Source organism: Pituophis catenifer, unplaced genomic scaffold (assembly GCF_029215685.1).
Source record: "Pituophis catenifer annectens isolate HBS135680 unplaced genomic scaffold, rPitCat1.0.hap2 SCAF_2, whole genome shotgun sequence".
NCBI lineage: Eukaryota > Metazoa > Chordata > Lepidosauria > Squamata > Colubridae > Pituophis > Pituophis catenifer.
Window position 1 is genome coordinate 67785167 of NW_027256882.1, and position 24988 is coordinate 67810154.

Genomic DNA, 24988 nt, shown 5'->3' on the forward strand with positions numbered 1-24988 from the left:
AATATAACCTGGAGCCCAGAGAGAACTAAAGTCCCTGACCCCGCCTATCCTTCGCAAAGCATTGCTGGGAATATCATTGAACTTTCTAGGCGGGAAGGAGAGGCGAAACTGAGAACCAGTCAAGGTCGCAAAGCCTGTCGGGAAAACGGCGGAAGGGCCGGTTCTTTCGCACAGCCTCTTGGAACATGTAGTCCGTTATGAGAATAACGGCTATTATCCGTTTTTTTTTCTTTCCGTTCGTTTCTCCTCACCCCCGTTTCTACTTTGGGATACTCGGGAGGGGAAAAAAAAAAAGCGCGCTGTAACCTGTCGCGGAGGCCTCCCGATTCGTGGGCTCCTCTGCGGATGTGAACATCCGGGTGGGGTTGTGGGGAGAGAAGCGGTCAGGCGGCTTCAAGGCCGCCTCTCTTTTGGGGTCCTTCTCCTCTGGGCTGAGAGGTGGCCGCGAGGGGGCCCTGAGAGCGCGTGGGGAAAGGCGCGCGCTTCGCTGGGCTGCAGCTGGGCACCCGCGGCGGATTAAGCGGGTCGTTCAGTCAGTGGGTCACTCGGAGTCGCTCCCAGCTCGGCCCAGACATGTCCTACTGCAGGCAAGAAGGTACCGGGGACGCGGGAGGAAGGGGCGGTGGTCACGGTAAAGCCGGCTCCTGAGGGCAGCCCAACGGAAGAGAGAGGAGAGCCGGCAAACGGATCTGTGCCCCAGCTGAGTCTTTAGGGAGCCCAGTAGAAACGGGACCGGGGCGAAAGGAGCGTGGAGGCTGGCATGAGAGCTGGCTGGGTGACTTTGGGCTGGTCATTCTCTCTCGGCTCAACCCACCTCACAGGGTTGTTGTTAACGGGGGGGAATAGGAGGAGGGAGGAGTATTACAGGTAGTCCTCGATTTACAACGATTCGTTTAGTGACAAAGTTAAAAACGGCGCTGAAAAAAAGTGACTTGTGACTGTTTTTTCACAGTGAACGACCTTTCTAGCATCCCCGTGCTCCTGCGATCAAAATTCAGACGCTTTGTTGCTGTCTCCCGAGGTCACGCGATCCCCTTTTGTGACCTTCTGACAAGCAAAGTCGATGGGGAAGTCAGATTCACTTAACAGCCCACTTGCTAATTTAACAACTGTAGTGAGTCATTTAACAACTATGGCAAGAAAGATCGCAAAATTCACTTAACAAATGTCTCACTTAACAATGTTGGCCTCAATTGTGGTCATAAGTCAAGGACTACCCTGTTTCTCCCAAAATAAGACATCCCCTGATAATATTATGAGCCGAGGTGGCGCAGTGGTTAGAGTGCAGTACTGCAGCTACTTCAGCTAACTGCTAGTTCAGCAGATCAGCGGATCAAATCTGACCGGCTCAAGGTTGACTCAGCCTTCCATCCTTCCGAGGTGGGTAAAATGAGGACCCAGATTGTTGGGGTATACTGACTATCTAGTATACTGGCTTTGGTGTAAGCCGCCCAGAGTCCTCGGAGAGTGGGCGGGATAGAAATATGACTAATAAATAAAATAATAAAATAAATAAGCCGAATCAGGCTTTTGAGTGCATGGCAATAAGGCCAAGTGCTTATTTCAGGGTTCAAAAAAATATAAGACGGGGTCTTATTTTCGGGGAAACATGGTACCTGTATTACCTATATTACAGGTAGTCTTCGACTTACGACCACAATTGAGCCCCAGATTTCTGTTGCTAAGTAAAACATTTGTTAAGTGAATTTTGCCTCACTTTACGACCTTTCTTGCCACAGTTGTTAAATGAATCACTGCAATTGTTAAATCAGTAACACGATTGTTAACTGAATCTGGATTCTCCATTGACTTTGCTTATCAGGTCATAAAAGCTGATCACATGAACATTGCAATCGTCATAAATATGAGTCAGTTGCCATGTGTCTAAATTTTGATCACATGACCATGGAGAGGCTGTAATGCTCGTAAGTGTGAAAAACAGTCATAAGTCACTTTTTTCACTGTAACTTTGAACGGTCACTAAATGAACTGTTGTAAGTCTATGTCTACCTGTATATATTATCATCGCCTTGAATTGCCCCAGATAGATAAAATGTTGAATATTACAGGTAGTCCTCGACTTACAACAGTTTATTTAGTGACCATTCAAAGTTACAATGGCACTGAAAAATGTAACTTATGACCGTTTTTCAGTTACAACTTTTGCAACATCCCCATGATCACGTGATAAAAAATTCAGATGCTTGGCAACTGACTTATATTTATGATGGTTGCAGTGTCTCAAGGTCATGTGATCACCTTTTGTGACCTGACAAGCAAAGTCAATGGGGAAGCGAGATTCATTTAACAACTGCAGTGATTCACTTAACTATGGTAAGAAAAGTCATAAAATGAGGCAAAACTCACTCCACAAATGTCTTACTTAGCAACAGAAATTTTGGGCTCAATTTTCGTAAGTCAAGGACTACCTGTAATATTAATAAACAGTCTACATCCTGCGACGATACCCTTTTACATCATCAGAGAAAGAACACCTGTCAATCCCAGGTCTTTGGGAAGGACTCTATAGGTGGATAAAACTAACCATAGAATGCAGTACTGCAGGCTATTTCTGCTGGCTGCCTGCAATTTGGCAGTTTGAATCTCACCAGGCTCAAGGTTGACTCAGCCTTCCATCCTTCCGAGGTGGGTAAAATGAGGACCCATATTGTTGGGGGCAATATGTTGACTCTCTACACCACTTAGAGAGGGCTGTAAAAGCACTATGAAGCGGTATATAAATCTATTGTTATTCCAGTCTGAGTGACTGACCAGCAGTCAGCTGATAATATCAACTTTCTGATCAGAAGAAATGAATGAATGTAAGTGTTTCATTAGGACCTTCCTGCAGCAGCAAGACTGAGAAGTCGGATCTGAATCATCTTCTAGAAATCTTCTGGCTCTACAGGTCCTGGCGTTGTCTTCCTGTCTCCTTTTGGTGGTGACACCATCTATTTTCCAGGGAGATGTTTCTTTCCTCCACCAACCCTAGCGTGTGAGAGAGAGATGGCTTTCACACTCTGTGCAATTTACCTGTAAACAAAAAAAAATCTAAATGACAATTGGGAAATAAATTCTATAGTGCAATCTCCTGCTTCAGGATGTGCGACTAGGGAAATTGGCAACAACATACATCCTCTTTGAGGTAGATCATTCTCACAAACAATAAAGATAATTCTTGAGTACAACCTCATTTAGCAACTGTTCAAGTCCCTTGTTGGGACTCCTACTTCTTCTCACTGAAATGCCTGCACAGTTCTGAGGATACAGTGGCAACTGAGGCTGCTGGAATTGCTGTCGTTAAGTGATGTGGTCCTATAATACCACTCTTTGGTTGCATTGCTTAGTGACAGTAATCCCAATCCCAAAGTGCTATTACAACCTGAGGACTACCCATAAACATGGTCTTTATTAAAAAAAAATAAGAAAGAACATAAAAGTTCATTTTAGCTTGTCATATTATTTATTTCCTTATCATATTTATATAGTCTTGTAAGGTACTTGATGGCAAAAGAGATAACATGTAGAACTATTCAAATAAAGGGTGAAATTTAAAAAGTTTTTCCAGTAGAACCTTACATAAGAAAGAATACTAAGTTCTGGGCATACTTGACTCAGATCCCAGTCTGGTAGGAAGTGGTACCATCTTACATAAAGGCTGAGTATATATACTGACAATTATCTGCCAAAGTAAACATGCAGGAAAGAAAATTAAACTTAGCATGATTCTTTGCCAACTTTCTCTTTTTTCCTCTGGAGAGTAAACTAAATTAATAATATAATCAATAAACTAAACTAGAGTAGATGTTAATCTGAGCCAGTATTATTACCTGACATTACATTTAATGTCAAGATATACATGGCTTACATTGAAGCATCTCCAGGGCCCAGTGTCATCTGCTGATGAACTTGTTCAGAAGGTAATGGCAGAACAGACATTACCTGATCTTCTAATATTGTGTATGCTTTCCTCCCCTAATTTTTAGGAAAGGACAGAATTATATTTGTGACCAAAGAAGACCATGAAACTCCAAGCAATGCTGAATTGGTGGCAGATGATCCCAATGATCCTTATGAAGATCATGGTTAGTGGAATATAAATAACGTGTTTTGTGTTTTATTGAATAATGTTGAGATTTACACTTGACTGCATTGCTTAGTGATGATAATCCAGGCAGTCCTGGTTGTGTATGATCTCACACAGTGAGATCAAGCAGAAAGGGTGCCGGGTACATGCATACTGGTGTGCAGTCACAGGGAAGCCAAGGAAAAAGTTTAGTTTAGTTTATTGTCATTGCACCCCACACAATGAAATTAAATGCCATCTTCAGTGTACATTATAACTATAAAAAGAAAACAAAAACACACATCCTTCACATACTATACAATTGAATTGAAAACCCCTGATATTGCATTAATATTGCACTATACAGTAGAATTCAATATAGTTACTGATCTGGGATAGAAGCTGTTTTTCTGCATATTTGTCCTTGTTTTTATTATTCTGTACCGTCTGCCAGATGGTAATAGTTAAAAAAAGGGGGGGGGGGGTTTCTCCAGGATGAGATGGATCTTTAAGAATGTTTTGAACTTTCTTAAGGCAGTGGAAGCTATAAAGCTCTTCCAAAGAGGGGAGAGGGAAATGCCCAATGATCATCTGGGCAATGATGTTAACCCTCTGGAGTGCTGTCCTATCTGCCACTGTGCAATTGGCAAACCATACACAGGTGCGGTAAGTTAAAATACTCCCTATGGTGCAGCGGTAGAAGGTCACCAGCCGTTTTTCATTCAATTGTTTCCTGAGAAGTCTCAGGTAGTGTAATCTCTGCTGGGCCCTTTTGACCAATGCTGCAATGTGAGTGCCCCAGGTCAGATCCTCTGTTATGCTAACATCCAGAAACTTAAAACTGACCACTTGCTCCACTCGGTCTCCATTGATAAGCAAGGGCTGGATGTCTGATCTATTCCTTCTATAGTCCACTATAAACTCCTTAGTCTTATTGGTGTTAAGGACCAAATTATTGTCTCCACACCACAAAAGCAACTGGTCCACCTCATCTCGATAGGCAGACACACACACACACACACACACACACACACACACACACACCGGAGATAAATCCCGCCACTGTTAGATCATCTGCAAATTTAGTAATAGTATTACTAGCGTGAGTGGAAATGCAGTCATGCACATAAAGAGTATAGAGTAAGGGACTCAACACGCAACCCTGTGGTGTACCAGTGTTAAGAATAAGGGCTGAAGAGCTATGATTACCTAATCTGACCCTCTGAGAGCGACCAGACAGGAAATCCATAATCCAAAGGCATTAGGGAACATGATATACGTGTGTGATCACAAGGCCAGGGAAAGAGCACAGAGTCCATGTGATCATAGGTGCCATTGCAGGGAAGACAAAGTGTGTGAGTGATCACAAGGAGGCCAAGGAAAAATGATGTGGAAGTTTGTGCAAAGGAAAGGGTGTGTGCAAAGAAAGGCCTGTAGAAACGACACTTAACTATTGATTTGGCTTGGAAAAGCCAGCAGGAAAGGTCACAAATGATTATGTGACTGAAGGATGCTGCATCTAGTCATAAGTTTTTTTGCCAGGCACCTGAATTGTGTTCATGTGACCACAGGGGTACTGTAATAGCTAAAACATCAAATACCAGTTGTAAGTCTCTGTGTTCAGTACTGTTGTTATTTCAAATGGCCACTGAACGGATGTTATAACTCAAAGACTACCTATATTGCACATCTCTATTATGTAAAAAATAGCAGGCAATCTTTTAAATCACCTTTTGAAACTAAGACATAATCTAAATAACTCTTCTTGCCTATACAGAGTAATCCCTTTGGTATTTTAATACTTCCATGTTCAATATAAATATATGCAAATGTTGTGGATGATATTGTTTTTCTTATGTTTTCTTAAGAAAGCACAATTTGCAATAAAATGACTTGCAGCCTATACCTATTGAGGTATAACAGTAGCCTATGTTTCCACTTCATGAGAACGAGTTTTCACTTACATACCCTTTTGTGCTAAGACTATTACTGTTTGTTCCAATTTATTCACATTTTATTCAAAAAGGGAGTTCTGATTGTGGATGAATCTAAAAATATGTAATACATCTCATCCTCATTAACCTGGAATAAGATATAAGTAGGCACATAATGTATGGAGAATATTCATTATGGCAAAGTTGGAGAGCCTCTGTTTAGCAGTATTAAAGAAAAACATGCAGATTGTCATTTTGCATTTTCAAAGGAAAACAAAAACAGATTGTTTTATCAATTAAGTGAGAAATATACTTAGTGTTTTTTAATTAGGTATATTTAACATGTGCTCCTATATGCTTGGCATATTTCCTACAATCAAACTCGCAAAAGTCATTCTTGAATCATTCAGAGTCGGGTGGCACACAAGTAATTTTATTTCAAAATATTAGTGAGATATCTGTATTTCAGTCTTATCTCTAGAGGGCAGCATTTGCTCACTCTGATAGTTCAAACATAGATATGTTGGCTGTATTCTAGATTGAGCCTTATTTCCCAACATATACCTCAGTCACATGGATTTGGCTGGTAATGGACACCATTAATTTTATGTATTGTCTGGAGCAAAGCAGCTTATATATTTAACTTGTAAATTGGTATAATGAAAGGTGTATATTATTGAAAAGGATTATATGACATTCTTTACTTTTGTAAATAGAATCAAGCCCCCGAATTAAATCAGATATTTCAAACTTTAAAAGCCTAGAAAGTATTTCATAGAAAAACACGGGATTCATTTGAATTAATACTGAACACCAGCTTTTCCATGACTATATCTCAGAAGCTATGTCTGTTTTAGTAGCTTCAAGTTTTACAAAAGTACAAAAATAAAAACCTGAATGAAAACTATGGTTTCTCCTGTCCAGTCATGTCTGACTCTAGGCAGAGCTGTGGAGTCGGGAGATAAATGTTCCGACTCCGACTCCGACTCCTCAGTTTTTTGTACTTCCGACTCCGACTCCGACTCCGACTCCCCGACTCCGACTCCTCTGTATTAATATGCGAATGTATTTTATACATTCCTTGAAGGAAAGAAAGGCAACATACATGTCATTACCACAGGACTACTGGCTGGGAAGCCAACAGTCTACTGTATTGAACAGTTTAAGCAAAAGACAAACACAATGAAAACAACAAAGTTTTATTAATTTTTTTTTATTAATTTAATTAATCAAGTTGCTGGATAGTAGCAGCAGGCATAAACATCAGGAACAGGAACTTTACCAGTTCAAAAATACAAACCACATTATTTGGTTGTTTTAGAACAAAAACAAAGCTTATCTATATGAACCAAAAACAAAATCTGTAAAACCTAGAAATGGTTTATATTAATCTTGAAATGTAGTTATAGGCTTAGCAAATGCAAATCAATTCAATGTAGAGTTCTAAGGAAGAGAATTGCCTCTGCCAGATCCTCTTTCATAGAGGCTCTTAAGTCAGACTTTATTATTTTTAGGGCTGAAAATAATCTTTCGACACTGACTTGGGTGGGTGGCATTGCAGTAACTATTCTGGCCACATCACTAACGATCTCTGGATAAACAAGGATGGCTTCTTCAACAGTAAGTTTTGATGAGCGATCATACTTTTCAACTTCTTTTAGTGCTTTATAAAACTCCTGTTGGAATTTTTTTATTTGGACATTTACTGGTTCTGTAACGCTTATGCGACGTCGCTTTCCTTTAGCAACTTCCATTTTGTCTAAGAAGGAATCAAAGTCTAATTCTTCGTTTGAAGAAGATGATTCTGAGTTACCACTATTGCTTAAAAGAACTCCATCCTCCTGTGGAGGTATTTCAGGTCGTAATCCCTTCATTCGAACTGCTACATCATAGAGGGCCTTTTTCCCAGTAGCAATCTGTTTACTGTTCAATAAAAGTCGGCTCATTGGGTCGACATAAATAGCCGCTAACAAGATTTCATTTTCCAGCAAAAGACTCTCTCTTTTCATCATTGAAGATGCAATGCCCTCAGCTATTAACCCTCCATTTTTGTTCAGGCGATATAACAGGCTCTTCCATTCCAAGAGGAATTTACCCGGGGTTAGATCATCACATTGCAACCTCTTGGTGACAGTGAAGGGGTGAGAAAGAAGGTTCTCCAGCTCTTTTGTTTGTGTCCACTGGCTTGCAGTTAATGCAAGATTTTCATTGTCCATTTCTTCTATGAAGTCTTTAAGTTCAAGCAAACGCTTCACCATTAAATAAGTGCTTCCCCAGCGAGTTGTTTGATCCAAAATGGCTCCTTTTCCTGCACGTCTTTTCAAAATTGCATCTGTTTTTGGGGCCCTGGCTGCAACAGTTACTTGCCGTAATTTGCCAATTAATGTAGCTGCATGGCGATCTTTTAATCCATCTCTTATGGCAAGTTGCAGTGTATGAACAGCACATCGCATATGATGAATAGTAGCAAGCTTCAATGCTTCTTCAACAAAGTTGTCTAAAAAAATGTCAGCATTCTCTTCAGTTTCTAAACTTTCTCTAATACTTGGAGAGCTGTCTTCCTCTAAGTCTAATATCTGTTTGATACCTTCTTCATCTGCCTTCATCTTCTCAATTGTGCTCAACATGTTAGAAGCGTTATCTGTCACAACACATAAAATCTGTTCCTTTTTAATTTCAAAATCTTCTAGAACACCCTCCACTAACTTCTGAAGGTAATCACTGGTGTGATGTGCCTGAGTGTCCTTTACTCCGAGGGTCCGTGTTATTGTTTTGTTATTTTCATCCACAAATCTAACATTAATAGCGAAATAATTGACTCTGTGACGTGTGCATGCATCCATTTTAAGGAAGACAAAACGTCCTTTCATAACTTTCTGTAGTTCTTCCTTTTTACATTTGGCCTCCTCAATTATAAGTTTCCTTATACTTTCTCTTTCCAGAGAAACACCAAGTTTTTTTGCCATTTCTCCATTTAGGCCTAAAAAGGCTGTCTGTGAAAAGAAGGATAGTGGTACACTATTCTTTACTACCATTTCAATAATGTGATGTTTGAATTTTTCTGGTGTCATCCTTATGGTAACTTTGTCAGATATAAAGAATTTTCTTATTTGTGATTGTTCTCCAGTAGATTTCTGAACGTTTTTTGTCACAGAAGTAGATGCAATGTTTTCATTGCTATCTTTCTCATTCACGGCTTCTAACACTTTGGGATGAAAACGCTGTAAGTGTCTTTTCAAATTTGATGCTCTTGTAGGTGCATTTTTATCAGGCCCACTGAAACTGCTAATTTTTGCATCACATTGTTTTTCACCATCATCATCTTTTCTAATACATTGGCACACGTAATGTTTTCCATCACTTGATAATGCAAAGTGCTCATAAACAGTAGACTTTGTTGTGTTTGTTGTTAGCAGTCTTTTTGCCATTGTTTAGGATGCCTCTTTTCCTAAAATATAAAATATGTTATACTAACTGGCATATAATTAGATTTTTAATATCAACATACACAGTCTTGTAAGTTGTACGTACATGGCTTTATACAAACAAATAAGCTATATATCCCAGCACTAAACCTAGACATGATTTGTCCTATACAATATAAACACTTACAGTTGAATCCAAGAAGCTGTTCCACCAAGTTCTTCTAAGCCAGTGGTTCTCAACCTTCCTAATGCCGCGACCCTTTAATACAGTTCCTCATGTTGTGGTGACCCCCAACCAGGGGTGGGTTCTAAATTTTTTTACTACCGGTTCTGTGGGCGTGGCTTATTTTGTGGGCATGGCTTGGAGGTTATGTGACTGGGTGGGTGTGGCTAGCTGGTCATGTGACCGGGTGGCCATGGCTATGTGTATAGAGGGCTGAAAAAAGTCATTTCTGACAGGTCCTCGCACTTTTGACTGGTCCTCACACTTATGACCATCCTCACATTTATGCCCGTGCAGCATTTTTAACAACCATGTCACTCATTTCACAACTGCTTCTCTTCACCATGGTGACAAGATAGGGCAAAAACGTAAAATGTGAGGACAGTCGTAAGTTCGAGGACTGGTCAAAAGGGAGAGGACCAGTCAGAAATAACTTTTTCAGCCCTCTGAGTAGTCCATATACATAAAAGGATACAGCAATAGAGAGGGATGAAGGAAGGGAAGGGAAATTAGAGTAGGAGTGAGGGTAAGAGAGGGAGGAAGAGAGGAGGAGAAGGAGAAAGGAAGAGGAAGTAGGGAGGAGAAGAAGAGGGTGAGGAAGAGAAAGTAAGAAGGAAAGAAAAGAGAGAGGTGGTAGGTTTGAGGAGAAAGATTGCTGTACAATAAAAAAGATGAAAGGGAAGAAAGCCAACCCCAAACAAATATAAAGATATTAAGATAAAGAATGAATTGTTAAACTTTAAAGAATAAAAGAGAACAAATATGAATAAATAACAATAATTAGAAACACACATACAAACATACAATGTATTTTCTTTGAACAGAGTATTTGGCCGGTTCATAAATTTAAACAGTGTTTAGTCATGTTTAAAGTTTAAGCTAACAATCAGAGTTACAAGTTTTTATAGCCTTAGCTGAATGACAGCAGTTTTTCCAATGGTTTACAGCTTCAGTCTTGAACTATTGACCCTCCATTCCCTTCACTTATGCAAGTGTCTCTAGTCCTGCAAAAAACATATTTACTTAATCCCTTATCAGTGAGAGGCTAGGTTACCCATGGGCGCTGCGTTCCCTGTAACAGCAGAACACAACACTATGGAAAGTATAAGTATTGCCACTCCTAATTGTGCGTTGCGTGCCTTATAGTGAAGCACATGAAAAGCATGCTTCTTCACGGTCACTTAACGTGTTCATTTTGCGGTTACGTGAGGCACTGCATGCATTGGTCTTTATTCTTACAGTAGAGAAGTCATTAATTATAACTTTTTGTGAATTGGGACATTTAAACTTGCTTTTTTTAAAATTCCAATCTAAATTTAGTAGGAGTCGGAGTCGGTGCATTGTTTGCCGACTCCGACTCCGACTCCAGGTACCCAAAATTTCCTCCGACTCCGACTCCTCGACTCCGACTCCGACTCCGACTCCACAGCACTGACTCTAGGGGGCGGTACTCAACTCTTGTTTCTTAGCCGAGAGAGAAAGAGAGAGCTATAATTGTCCAAATACACTTCCATGGTCATGTGACCAGCATGACTATATGCGGAAGCGCACGGAATGCTATTACCTTTCCACTGAAGTGGTACTACTTTATCTACTTGCATTTGCATGCTTTCAGGCTGCTAGATGGGCAGCAGCTGGGGCAAGTAATGGGAGCTTATCCCAGTGCACAGTGCTTAGGCCTTGAACCTGGGCTATCAGCTTTCTACCTGACAAGCTCAATGTCTTTGACCACTGAAAACAGCCTAAAAGCAGGGCTTGAGAAGAGAAGCCATCTCTCATCTCTTATGGAACCTCCAGTGATAGCTTGTAGAATATAGGTAATCCTTCCTTAATGACTCCTATGCCTTTTGGGGTGCATGGCTAATCTAAGTTTTATAAAAACAATATTAGGATAGTGAAAAAAAAGTCCTTTTTTCTGATGCTATAGGAATAACAAGGCATTTATAATGCATTTAATCCAATTCATGCTTAGTACCTGGGCAGGCTTAAAAAGGAGAGGTTGTAAGAGAGGTGAGCAAAATGTTTTGAGTCCAAAATGGCCATTTTGAATGAAAAAAAGATATGCGCCAGGAGTTTCATTTTGAGATTGAAACAAAGCACTCTGTTTTATTTTGGTCTTGAACAAAGATTTGGGTGATTGTGTTTTCAGAGTTGCAGCTAAAAAAACAAACTTAAAATGGGATATTCCACTGTCAGTGTTTGAGTATTTTAGGGTTGAAATAAAGTATAGTTATGTTCCAAGAATTTTGCTTTAATGTGAGAACAAAATACTTCAGATTTTGTTTTGACAGAAGACAGTGGAGTCTGCTCAGACAGACAATATTTAAAGTGGGACGGTTTTGTTTGGAACTCATAATAAAATACATTTCCTATTGTGCATGTGTAAGCTGTGGCATATTTTAGATCAGAATATAAATTTTTTCAATAATAGTTTTTATTATATCACTCAATTTTATTTCCTGTGTTTGTAAATTTGTTTCATGCTTTCATTATTTTTGAATTTTGTTATTTCTCATCCTGAGCTCTATTTCTGATTCATTAATTATCAAAATATTCAGATGAAACAATATGTTTAAGTGCTGCATACTAAATGAGGTTATTGCAAGGGCTGCTACATCAAAATGATATAAGATATTAGGGAAGACATTTAGGGAGAAACGTAATTTCAGTTATATAATTAGGAGCAGCCATTCTTAGAGTATGCTAGCCAATATACTTCATAGTAAGACACTGAAAATGACTTTCAGCCTTGACGTGATTAAAGTTAACCTTGCACCCTTCTTGAGATGAAAAGAAATCGCTAGCCCCTTTCCCTCAGCTCTTAGACCTTAAGTGCCATCTGTATATTATAGCCAAAGGATGTGCAGAAATCCATCTTTCAGCTTTTCTAATTTCAGACAGGCTGCGTTGCTGGCTCGGAGCCAGGACTGAGCATTTAGAATGGATAGAAATGATCTCTGCTTTGTGACTCCTGCCACAGCTTCTAAAGGTTTGAAGCAAAATTGCTTATTGGCCACATATAAACACAAAGAATGAATGAAACTTCCCTCCCCACCCTTATATTTGCCTTAGTGAAAAGAGGGTCTGTCCAGAGGAAAATCTACATGAAAAGCTGAATGCATTTTTTTAAAAAAGCAATTCCTTGTTTCCAAATAGAAGTGCCAATTGACTTTATAGAAATGGAAACCAAATTAATCCTATAAATCTACTTGCAGCTGTGTGTCACAAGAGACTGTAAGAACCAATTTTCAGCTTTCCTGGGGCATCATTGCTCTTATGAACCATCTGGATTTTCCCCCCTGTGGAGTTAGTACATTAGAGAATCAAATAGATTTTATGTTTGTTACTATTTGACTTTTTGCAATGGTAGCTGAGAAATTTTTTGGTTTGTATTCTATAAAAAACTAACTTTACATATCAGTGTGCAGCCCACTCAACAAGCCAAAACTGTCATTTTTCCTATAGTTGTGATGTGCCTCTTCAATGGCCATACCTATAAAATATGCCAATTAAAAAAAATCTGTACAAAAATTAGAGATCAGGAAAAATGGTTTTTATAATGAACTGAATGTTCATGTAAATTTTATTTTTATCATATAAGAACAAACTAAGTTAAAACTTTAAAAACAAAATACAAAAGTGAACAAAACTGCTTACAGAAAGAAAGGAAGGAAAGAAAGAAAAAGATTTTTCTTTGAAATATGTTAATATGCAAATATTATTTGGAAAATGTTACTATTACCTTCACGTAATCTTAATATTTAATATGGAAAATTGTTTATTTAAGTTAACAGAAAATTGAAAGTACAATGAAAACAGCAGAAAAAGAAATAAAGGAGCAAAAAGAAAATAATTTAAAAGCTGTATAAAATTGAATAAAGTTTTTGAAGTAATGTTAGGTTAGTACTGCAAATAAAAATGTCCTTGTGTATAGCATTTCAAAATCATTATTAAAATCAAATGAGTATTCAATAATTAACAAATGTAACCAGCATAATAATCAGTCTTAGTGAATGATTAATAATATCTAATCTGAGATAGTACCTTTTTGGTAACAAATTAGGTAAAATCTAATAATTTAAATCTTTACGTTAAAATCCTCCAATTCTTTTGCAAGCATAGACACAAGCAGGATGGTATATTGGTAGAAATCTGTGGCTCCATCATACTGAATCCTTTAAAATATGTGTGTCACAGGCAGCCCTTGTTATTTATGGGAATTCTTTTGTAGCCAAACAAAAGAATGGATAACAAAACTGCAAAAAATGATTTTTGCATATCATGTGCAAAGATCTGTCTGCCATTCTGCATATGCATAAAGTACACAAAAAGCTTGCCAATAACAGATATACTAAACAAATAATGAGGTTTGGTTTATAGTTTTCAAGCACTCCATTAAAAAAAGGATAATAAGGGACACCTGTCTGTTTCTGTAGTTTGTGATATATTGGCAAGGGGGGGAGAGGTGTGTGGTGGTGGATTAAACCAACTCTTCTCCAGGTTATATAGTTTCCCTGACATAACCAACCAGTTTTTTTTTCTATTTTGCCATTGCACCTTCCCTCTAATTCTAAACGGAAGAGTTATGTTTTCTCAATGAGCTTCATGTTTGTTCATGCTCCCATTCCCTTTTTTGGCACTGCCACAAGAAGGAAACAAAAAGCTTTTGCTGTCCTTATGTCTGTACCTGAGCATAATGATGATGATGATGTATGACATCATGTATTGTTATTTTGAAAATAAGCCAATTTCAAATTATGGTTTACAATGCTAGCTGTATATTATATATATTATTAATCTCCCAAAGGTGCTTTTCCAAAAGGCAACGGAACTTTCCTTTCTTTGAAAATGTTTTGCTTCTCATGCAAGAAGCTTCTTCAGTTCTGACAGAATGGAAGGATTTATATTATTTGCAGTCATCTGGTTGTTAGTACTTTGAGAGTTCTTGGCTCTTTGAGAGTTGTTGAGCCACTTGGAGCTTTATCTCTATCCCCAGAGTCACCTGAATCAGAATGCAAACAGATGTGGAATCTTCTTGGGACTAGCATTCCCAACAAAGTTCCACATCTGTTAAATCTTCCCCTTCCCCTCTAATTGAGTTAGATTCTTTGATGAGAGTCAAAATGTTTTCAAGGAAAAAAGAAAAGCACCTTTGGGACATCTATGACCTGGATGATTAAGAATCTACATAGATACATTATTAACCAGTTCCAGATTCAAATAAACAATCAGGATGGATTTTTATGAAACAGTGTTTTTACATAACCAATGTAACAAAACAGATAATTGAAAAAAAAACTTCTAATATCTTCTTTGCAGCATACAGATTGCCAAGGGGTGTGAGGCAATAAAAGGTCTGAGTTTATGCATAAGATGCAGAACTATTATTTTTATGTTACATCCAAATCAGCACAAGAAACAGGTTTGCATAAAAGTTATGTAAAAATGAAATGTGCAAACATGTCTATGAATTACACACAGTCATCAGTTTATTTTCTCCTTTAGGATAGAATAGTGACTTTTGATATTAATAAAATGATCTAGGACCATGATGGTGAACCTATGACACGCGTGTCAGAGGTGGCACACAGAGGCCTCTCTGCTGGCATGTGCGCTGTCGTCCCAGGTCAGATCTCCGTAGTATTTCTTTCGTGAGCTTCTGTTTCCCTGCAAACAATGAAACAGAAGCTCACAAAAGAAAAGGATCTTACCTCTTGCCACGTTTCCAGTGTTGGGATGCCCTGCCTCCCGCTGGCCAGCTGGTCTTCGGGTCTCTGCTACATGTGCGTGCATGTCCATGGATGTGCGTGCGCATGTCTGTGCATGGGCTCATTTACACATGCACGCCTTTCAGTTTGGGCATGCGCGCACACAGTTTGCGCACTTAGTGTCTAAAAGGTTCACCATCACTGATCTAGGAAATCCAGATTATCTTTTTTCTCTCACTTTTTGACACTCCGATTATCTTTTTTTTAGTTTTCATGTATTTTATAAGAAGTCTTTCTCTGTTTACAGCCATTTATTGGACATTAGTTCACAATCTTTATCAAGATTTAAAACCATTGCTTGTCCAGTTCCATCCAAGTTCATGTCAGATGGGCAACAGCAGATTTTAGTGGCCTGCATGTGCTGATTTTTGTGATTTTAGTGAGATAAAGGAAAGTTGACATCTGAAAACTGATAACATGTATATTTTGAGTGTTTACAAAAGACCTGAACAATCAGGGAAAATTTTCTGTAAGTTCTCATTTGTAAAACACACCACTATTTTTGCTACCTTGAACAAAAGCTTTTTTTCATTGGCTTAATATTTTCCATCCTAAATTTGATTTTTTTTTTTCCTTTTGCCATAAACTTTAAAAACAAAGTTGCTCTTATCTTTTGTTTTCCTATGTCACCACTAAGGTTTTTAGGAAGGTCAAAAATATGTTAATCACCAAATATGTTGTTACTCCAAAATACAGAATTTCACTTTGGTTCCTAACAAACTATGAAGCTTAATGAGTTGGATCACACATAACGCTCAGTAAAACGTAATTTGTTTGGTTCAGGGTATGATAAGCATATCTGCAGAGTGTAGCAGCTTATAAAAACTGAAATTAATAAACATTTCAACTCAGTCACTGTAATTAATTTTTGGCTTGCCTTATCTGTATTGACTAAACTTTGACTCTGAATATAGTTAAAGAATCTATGTTGTGCTGTGTGTGAACCCAGCCATTATGTAAGTAGTTATACTTACATATAAGTAAAATATAAATAGTTCTGTAATATAAAATAGTTCTGTAATTTACTACCTTTTTTCCTCTCTTCTTAAGGTTTGATATTGCCTAATGGAGATATCAACTGGAACTGCCCATGCCTAGGTGGAATGGCTAGTGGTCCTTGTGGGGAACAATTCAAGTCAGCATTTTCCTGTTTTCATTATAGCAAGGAAGAAATTAAGGGATCAGATTGTGTGGATCAGTTTCGTGCAATGCAAGAATGTATGCAGAAATACCCGGATCTTTATCCTCAAGAAAATGATGATGATGATGAAGATGAAGAAGATAATCAAAGCAAAGATTTGGAAACTACTCCTTCAGCTGGCAAAGAAAAGGATGGGTCTAGCTAATGAATGAGCATGGAGGCTGTGGTCTCCTTTCCATATTCAGAGACATTTAGACAGGGCAGAGTATCTTCTCTCCTTTCTTTCTTTCCACCCCATTGATCCCGCAAGGAATGCACTTCTGTACACTGTATCATGTGAAACTCACTGTGAAGAAGTTTCAGCCCTATGGTTTTAACAAAGAAATGTTGCAGTAGAGTCAGTATAGAAGAAATGTAGACGCCACCAGTGCTTTATCACTTTTCTTCTCGAGTTATGTTCAGTCTGTAGGTTGGCTTGAAGAACAGCAATGGTTAATGCTCTTTTAGGAAAGCAAGAACACCGGATCAGCAAAATGTCAGTTGTTAGCTATCTTCAAGATTTTATATGATTAAAATTAATACAGATTTCTCAGATCCACCAGAAAGATTCAGAAATCTGGGTAAAATGTTCGGTTAGTCAGTTATGTGCTTGATGGCACAGGAAGTTTGCATGTATAATTAATTTCTAATAATAGAAAATTAATGTTAATATATTGATTTTCTATTTTAAAATAAACGTTGATCAGGCCTAGCTGTAACTGAGCAGTCAGAGAAAAACATTGGTCACTGTGTTCCTTAATGTTCCTTATAATCCCTGTTTTGAGGGGTTTCCTTTGTTTCCTCTCCCAGCAGGTTGCTGACAATTGCAATGTTACCTGGGGTAACAAGCCTCTGCATAGGTGTTGTGATTTGACTGTATATTAAAAGTGAATTCCTTTTACCGTTACACAAGCCTCTGTGTCTTTTGTTAATGCTAATAACTGTTCCCTCTGACAGGCTACATTGATTTGTTCAAATGGGCAAACAGGCAATCCTCACTTAATGACCATTCAGTGACCATTTATAGTTATGACCAGTCTTTAAAATTGAGGCCGCAGCATTACCACCCCGTGGTCACATAATCAAAATGTGGGCATTTGGCAACTGGCCCACATTTATGACCAGACTATGCACTTCAACTGCCCCCCACTTATCTCCACCCTTTTGGCCACCCTGTACTTCGCTGTCTGCTCCTACCACCACCACCACCTCCAAATGATATTTGCTGTCTACTTCCCTGGAAAAGGTGACAACTGAGCAAGCCATCCACACTGCTCCCTTGCCTCTTATGGTTTCTGTCCCCAGCTCTATCCTGCTGCTTCCTTCCTATCCACATCTGGCATGTTCCCTTCAACAGGTGAGGGTCTGCTGTGCACATCCCAGGTCTGGGCCCTCAACCAGCAGGAGGAGAAAGATGGCAAAGGTCAGCTAGGGGCAGCAAGGTACAAGGCATTCAAAAAGGGGCAGCGATGGAGTGGGAGATAGACAAGCGGAGGGAGTTGAACCAGAGGCAAATGCAGCAGTGGCAGAGTCCCATCTGTCAAAGGGAGCTCCTCAGGCCCTGCTCTGCTAGTCCCAGTTGCAGTTGTTAGGCAAGAACCTCAGGCTTCTGCTGGGGACGACAGTTTGCACAGAGCAGAAGTGTGTGGTCCTTGTCTAATGACCACAACTGGGACTACTGGAACTGCCATTGTTAAGCGGTATGGTCATGTGATATTCCACCTAACAACCTTTTTGCTTAGCAGTGAAAAGTCCATTCTCAATTAGGGTCTTTGAACAAGGACTACCTCAAGCCTCATCTGAGGAGAATTCTAGCATCCTGTGATCTGAATTCTGGGACAAAGTGGCTCTGGAATCATCAAGGGATATCGGTAGATGTTCTTTGTGTTAAGAACATCTTAACCTATCCAATAATTTAGTTTAACCCTAAAGTTTTCACTGTACAGTACATGTCCCATATAGCCATGGTGATTAAGTCATATTTAAAGTAGATTTTCTGCTACAAAATATTGCAGGAGTGTAATACACATGTAAATCTTTGAGATTCTACCTTTCCATTCAAGCAAAGGCTTGATCAACTAGATATGAGTGGATGGAAAGGAAAGAGGTGATTTCACTGATTTTCTTAAGTCTGATGCCCTGCACCTGCCAACATGTGGGTACTTGAACCTAAGGGACATTTAATAAATGTGAGGTCAACAGTTTTCTTTATTATTTTTTTTTGTAAAATCAAATTTGTTCTCTCTTAAGGTTTCCTCTACTGAACCAAATAATCTTTGAACAGAAGCACACAATACTATGCACCCCAGTCAGTTAATCTGCTGACTTCGATTAACTCGTTTTTATGTCTTGACAGGGTCAGAATATATGTGACGTATTTTAATTTTTATTTTACATACATACATACATTTTTCATTTACTGAAGTAAAATGCAAGCAATAGTTTGACCCTTTCAGAAAAACTCAAGAAAACCTCTTCAGCCTGCATATAGTGTCAATGAAACAGCTATCCACGAGAACAGTTCCTGAGGAATCAGATGAAGTGCATTTGTGAATAGGACTTAACTAAGCCAGGTCAAAAGGAAAATCAGAGGTTGACTATCAGAAGCTGGTGCCGCCCCCTTTGTTTAAAGATTTTTTATATAACCAATTTTGTAGCATCTGGTTAATAAGACATCTCTTGGAGACTGCTTTTGGGTAATGCTGTCAGCCATTACAACAGCACTCTAAGATACATCTGTTCACTATAGGATTCTCACAGGGCCACCTTGGTGTCCAAAAGGCATCGCTACTAGGTCTGCATTTGAATATTATAGTGGACTAAATTTCCTTAAGGTGAGTTCATTTGAAATCATTGCAGAAAATAAGCCATACATCCCCATTGCAAGCAATGGGACTGCAATTCAAGCAATTCCATTATTTTTAGTTTGCCTTTGTAGAGAGTTGTTCTCATTCAGGGAGTTCTCTGGATAGGTGGGAATTTGAACCAGGGACTCCTTAGTTCCAATCCACACTGTCATGCCCCATTGAAAATGCTGGTGAAAATGGAGCAAACATCATTCTCTGGTTTCTGTTCTGTTGCTGTTACTTTTCTTCATATCCTATTCTACTATTTTTCCTCTTTAGTCTCTTCATTTAAATTTTGGGTATTTGAATTGCTTTTTGACTTAGTAGTAGCTATAAACCCAGAGCTTCTAACAATATGTTTTATATGAATGAAATCCCTTAGGTTTAGCAATAAACCCTCTAGCTCTATCGGACAACATTTATCAGACAAAATATGAAAAAAATGCAGGCGGAATAATATAAACATAGTTTATACAGTGTGTCCAAAATGATTTTAGCATTTTAATAGAAACTGTGATGAACTAAATAAAAGTCCTGTGTCCATAAATTAACTGACATGCATAACAGATTCTACATTAAAAGGGTAATAAGATTTATAATGCCTTGGCCAAAACTTAAGTAAAAGACATTTAACTATGTATTCAAAATTAAACTTCTTCCCTTAACCTATTGCCCATATTTTAGGAGAGATTATTTTTTTTAGTGCAAACACTTTAGTGCCTTTCAAAAGAAATTCCATAGTCTAGAACAAGAAGTGATATAAACAATTACATCAGTCATACTCCAGCACAAGTTATATGGAAATGCCTGGGTTTTAACGGCTGTCTTAGAAGACTTTCTTTCTCTGCATCGGTATCTAATGTCTCAGACCACAACTATGTTTTCCATAATATATAAGATTAATGAAGTACAAATTAACACTAGGGAGTTGGGGAATCACTCATTCTTCTGCAGCGCAGATTGTGTGCTTTTCTGACTAGTCTCTGCCTAAGCAAATCACAGCAATGTTAGTGGTTTTCATCTGTATCTGCCTTGGAGCACTGCTTGTTAGAAGAATCTTGGCTAGTAGTAAATAAATATGAATAAAAGCATCTGTCCTTTGAGATGTCTTGAACATGCATACAGTATGAAAAAGGCAAGTGACTGAAGCTACAAAGTGGTAATATGAAGCATTTTAGGTGAAATGAGCACAACAGAAATTGAAAATCAAATATTAACTTAGAAAACAAAAAAGGACCATGTGAGGGTTTCAAGAGGCAGTCAGTCTTTAAATCACCAGTTTGGTATGCAATCCAGTAGCAAATCTGATAACCCCAAAGCAAATTCCAATACTTCTGGTTCTTGCCTCATTCGTTCTCTTAAAAGAACTTGGTAGGCTCCTAAATCCTTCATAGCAGTGGTATTTCTGCATTGGTTTGGATGCAACGGATGCTAAATGCAGGACAAAACAGGAGAAGGCTGTTGGTGAGAGCAGGTGGGACCAACTTGAAAACCAGAACTTTCTGGATTCTTGTGTTGTGGGAACAACACTATAGAAAACAAATCTTTGGAATGTGGTGGTAATCAAGTTTTGGATTGCCAGCTATTTTTATTCTAATGTGTAGATTGCCAGTCATCTTCTTTCCCCATGAATTTTGTCAGGACATTTAGGGGGACACCAACAGCAGGAACAGGGACCTCCACTTCCCAGAATCCCTGCAGCTCCAAGTCCTTTCAGGCTGCCTTCCAGATTTCCAATAACTTTGCTGTTTTCTTCTCTGATGAAATAGACACAAAGACACATCTACAATATCTTCTCAATTCCAGTGCAAATTCCAATAGAACACATAGACGTCGTAGAACCCAAAAGCTATGTAGGGTACCTTAAAATAACAGCTTTTTAAACAGGCCTCTCAACTATAAGCAAGACTCATATGACAGACCAACGATTGATGTTTTGTAGCCCTGTAACTTAGCAAATTTTTGCTCTTCCTTCATAGTCACTATAAAAAAAAATCCAGCTCCAGAAAAATAAATAATGCAGGAGTTCTAGTTTTCTGTTAGTAATGACTGTGCATCAACAGCGTAATATAATCTTGGCCTCAGTTACAAATATATTGTATTGGTGGAATTTGAAAGCTCTAGATACGGTAATCCTAAAACAAGCTATATGCCAGGCTGTGAGCCTAGGTACATGAGGTTAATTCAGCAGTCTTTACATTTATTTATTTTTTTTTTTTACAAATGTGCGAGAGAGAAAATCGTTGTCTTGGAAAAAAGAAATCCCGGAACAAGATTCCTGTCTAAAGCACTTAATGGAATGGAGGAAAGAGAGTTTGCTTTTAAATTCTCCTTAATTATAAAAGTTATGATTAACCATTAGAGAACTAACTAAACTTTTCACTGCCATATTATTAATGTGTGTGACTTGACCTGGAAAAAAAAATACATTATTTGCATCCGGTTCGTAGTATATCTGCAACAAACTTCCCCCAGTGAGCTTTCCAGGGCTTCACCAGACTGTTCATGTTCACAAGGAGTCTATTCGTCCGTGCGTCTTCTTGTCCTGCTATTAAGTAGTCTATACCTGGTTTGAAAAAGGATTACATATTGTAAGAATCAATTCTCTTACAGAATCAAAGATTGCCCAGACTAGGGGTGGGCAAATGTGGCTCTTTTACAACTTGTGGATTTCAACTCCCAGAATTCCTGAGATAGCTTGTCTGTCTCAGGAATTCTGGGAGTTGAAGTCCACAGGTTATAAAAGAGCCATATTTGTCCACCCCTGGCCCTGACGACTTCACAGGGATAATTTTAATTAAGATCATCCATTAATTTTTCTTCCCCTCTCTTTCCACCTGAACACGGTGCTCAGGATGACTTAAAATGCAAATTACTTAATTACAAGGTTCCTGAGTTTCCTCGCATAGCTAGATTTGTACTTAACCTAGACTGGGAAATTAAAAATCCTGGAAGACAGCAATAGTAAACTGATTTCACGGTATTGCCAAGATGATACTTGGGCGTGTTTATGAAGTTCTCAAGAGTCAAACTGAATAATACTTTATTTTCAAGCACACTTGTGGCACCATATGGAGCATGTAGTTTTAGGTTGGACATTTTGAAAAATCAATGCAAATGAATTAATTTGATATGCAATTTGAAATGATGCAATAGGTTGTAGGGATGATTAGAGTTGCAAACTGAATTGTGAAAAAGCAATACCGTTTCCTCTAAAATAAGACATCCCCTGATAATAAGCCCAATTGGGTTTTTGAGTGGATGCATTAAAATACCCCCCCCCGGTGAAAATAAGCCCACCCCGAAAATATTTAACCGCATGCACAACTTGTCCTCGCCATTTCCTCTGGTTTCCTCCACATGCCCCAAAATAGTAAGACCTCCCCGAAAATAAGGCCAAGTGCTTATTCCGGGGTTCAAAAAAAATATAAGGCAGGGTCTTATTTTTGGGGAAACACGGGTAGTTACTAGTTTTCTAAAATAAGCTAAAGAAAAAAAGACCAGCAAACATCTGGAGAGAAGTGTGAAACAAAATGCAGGAGACTTAATTAGGCCTATGCTGTGAAGAATTAAAGAACAAGAAGACAGCAGAATCTGCGTATCAGTCCATGCACATGTCTAGCAAGTTCTCTAAGGCACTCTTATAACTGATGCCCTTCAGAAAGACTGGATTTGACTCTCATAATCTCTAGTCAGTATAGCCAGCCTGCAAGTATTAAAATATAACTTATCCAAAGGCACCAGGCTATGAAGAATGTTTCAGAATGTAGACATTAATCCCTAACTTTGCTCCTGTATCACAAGATATCACATTAATATCCAGTCTTATGCTGGCTCACAGTGGGTTAGTTGACACATTGTGCTAAACTATAATTGGATTAACTATAGTTTACTGAATATACCATGACTGTTGAAGTGCATACAACAGTGTAGTGTTGAAAAACCACAGTAGATGGGTTCACACAACATACTACACAAAGCCCCAAAAAACATTCTTGTTTTGCACATACCAAGCCCTCAAAGATCAATGATGACGCTATTGAAATTCATTGATATATCAGTAGAATTGTCCTTAATGTACCTATGTGACTTTCATGAAAAATATATAAAACAGAAAATAGACAAACCCACCCATTGAGGATACCTCTGCTTCACAGCCATGCCATCTGTAACCCTTATACTCACTCATCCCCATGGATATAAATAAATTCAGACCCCAAATGCAGGGTAGAAGTTGCCATATAGATGAGCAGAAAAAAATGTGATCTGTTGATTTGGGCTTAGCAAGTTCTAAGTATGTCTATTCTAGTGAAAAGAAGGAATAGGGGAGACATGATAGCAGCGTTCCAATATTTGAGGGGCTGCCACAAAGAAGAGGAGGGCAAACTATTTTTCAAAGTACCAGAAGGCAAGACAAAAAACAATGGATGGAAACTAATCAAGGAGAGAAGCAAGCTGAAATTAAGGAGAAATTTTCTAACAGTGAGAACAATCAATCAGTGGAATGGCTTACCTTCAGAAGTTGTGGGTACCCCATAATTGGACCTTTCAAGAAGAGACTGGACAACCATTTGTCTGAAACAGTATAGGGTCTCCTGCTTGAGCAGGGGATTGGACTAGATAACCTCCAAGGTCCCTTCCAACTGTTATTCTGTGTTATTCTAAGTTCTATGATTGTAGCCATCATGGTTTGTTTCACTAAATATATTGCACAAACCCTGACTTCAGCCAACTGTTATTAAACAAAGCTGATGAACCACGGTGGCGCAGTGGTTAGAGTGCAGTACTGCAGGCTACTTCTGACTGCTGGCTGTCTGCAATTTGGCAGTTGAAATCTCACGAGGCTCAAGGTTGACTCAGCCTTCCATCCTTCCGAGGTGGGTAAAATGAGGACCAAATTGTTGGGGCCAATATGCTGACTCTAAACCTCTTAGAGAGGGCTGTAAAGCACTGTAGAGTGGTATATAAGTCTAAGTGCTATTGCTATTTAGCATGTGTGAGCTCATGAATATTGTGTTGATAGTAATTCTCTGAGAAAAAAAAAATCCTTCTTCAAATTGAGCTTTTTAATCATTGCAGGTAGAGATGGATCCTACTACATGATAACACTATGCTCCAACAATGAACTAGGTTACTAAGGGATCTCTCCTGTGCATATGAGTTGGAAGAAAAACAAGATTCATCATCGTGTGTTAAAGATGCGACAGTGACCCTCAACTTACTAGAATAATGGGGCAGAATACTTACCAGGATTTAGAATAGGACATGTACACCCTCGATTGGTCCAAGAATCTGGATATATGCTTCGGTTATTCCTAGTGATTTTTACTTTGCCTGATTTCAGAACCTTCTTTATCTTCACAATTACTTCAGCATGGGTTCCTTTGTCATGCGCAGATAGAACTTTTGCTCTTAAAACTGCAAGACAGCATAATGCACTTGTATAATAATTTCAAGTCTTCTTTGAACAAAGCTGGAATACATAGATGCTGTTTCCTGGCAAGAATATGGACATGACCAGTTTTTGCCGTCTGAGATTTTTTTTC

The 24988-nt window shown here is 38.6% G+C and overlaps 2 protein-coding genes across 2 annotated transcripts in view; one reads left to right on the forward strand and one right to left on the reverse strand.

The window, feature by feature from the left end:
* The first annotated feature begins 280 nt into the window (after positions 1-280).
* On the forward strand, positions 281-17508 carry CHCHD4 (coiled-coil-helix-coiled-coil-helix domain containing 4). Its single transcript, XM_070933603.1, has 3 exons — positions 281-595; positions 3987-4085; positions 16467-17508. Exons 1-3 carry the CDS (start codon positions 574-576, stop codon positions 16760-16762), a joined length of 417 nt encoding a protein of 138 aa, XP_070789704.1. The 5' UTR covers positions 281-573; the 3' UTR covers positions 16763-17508.
* A 4363-nt stretch (positions 17509-21871) lies between these two features.
* The window catches only part of LOC139309521 (netrin-4-like), a 64978-nt gene continuing 61861 nt past the window's right edge, over positions 21872-24988 (reverse strand). The window contains exons 9-10 of the mRNA XM_070933609.1: positions 24690-24860; positions 21872-22008 (exon numbers count right to left, since the gene is read on the reverse strand). Of these exons, the coding sequence (XP_070789710.1) occupies positions 21872-22008; positions 24690-24860 (308 nt within the window). The remainder of the gene's footprint in view (positions 22009-24689; positions 24861-24988) is intronic.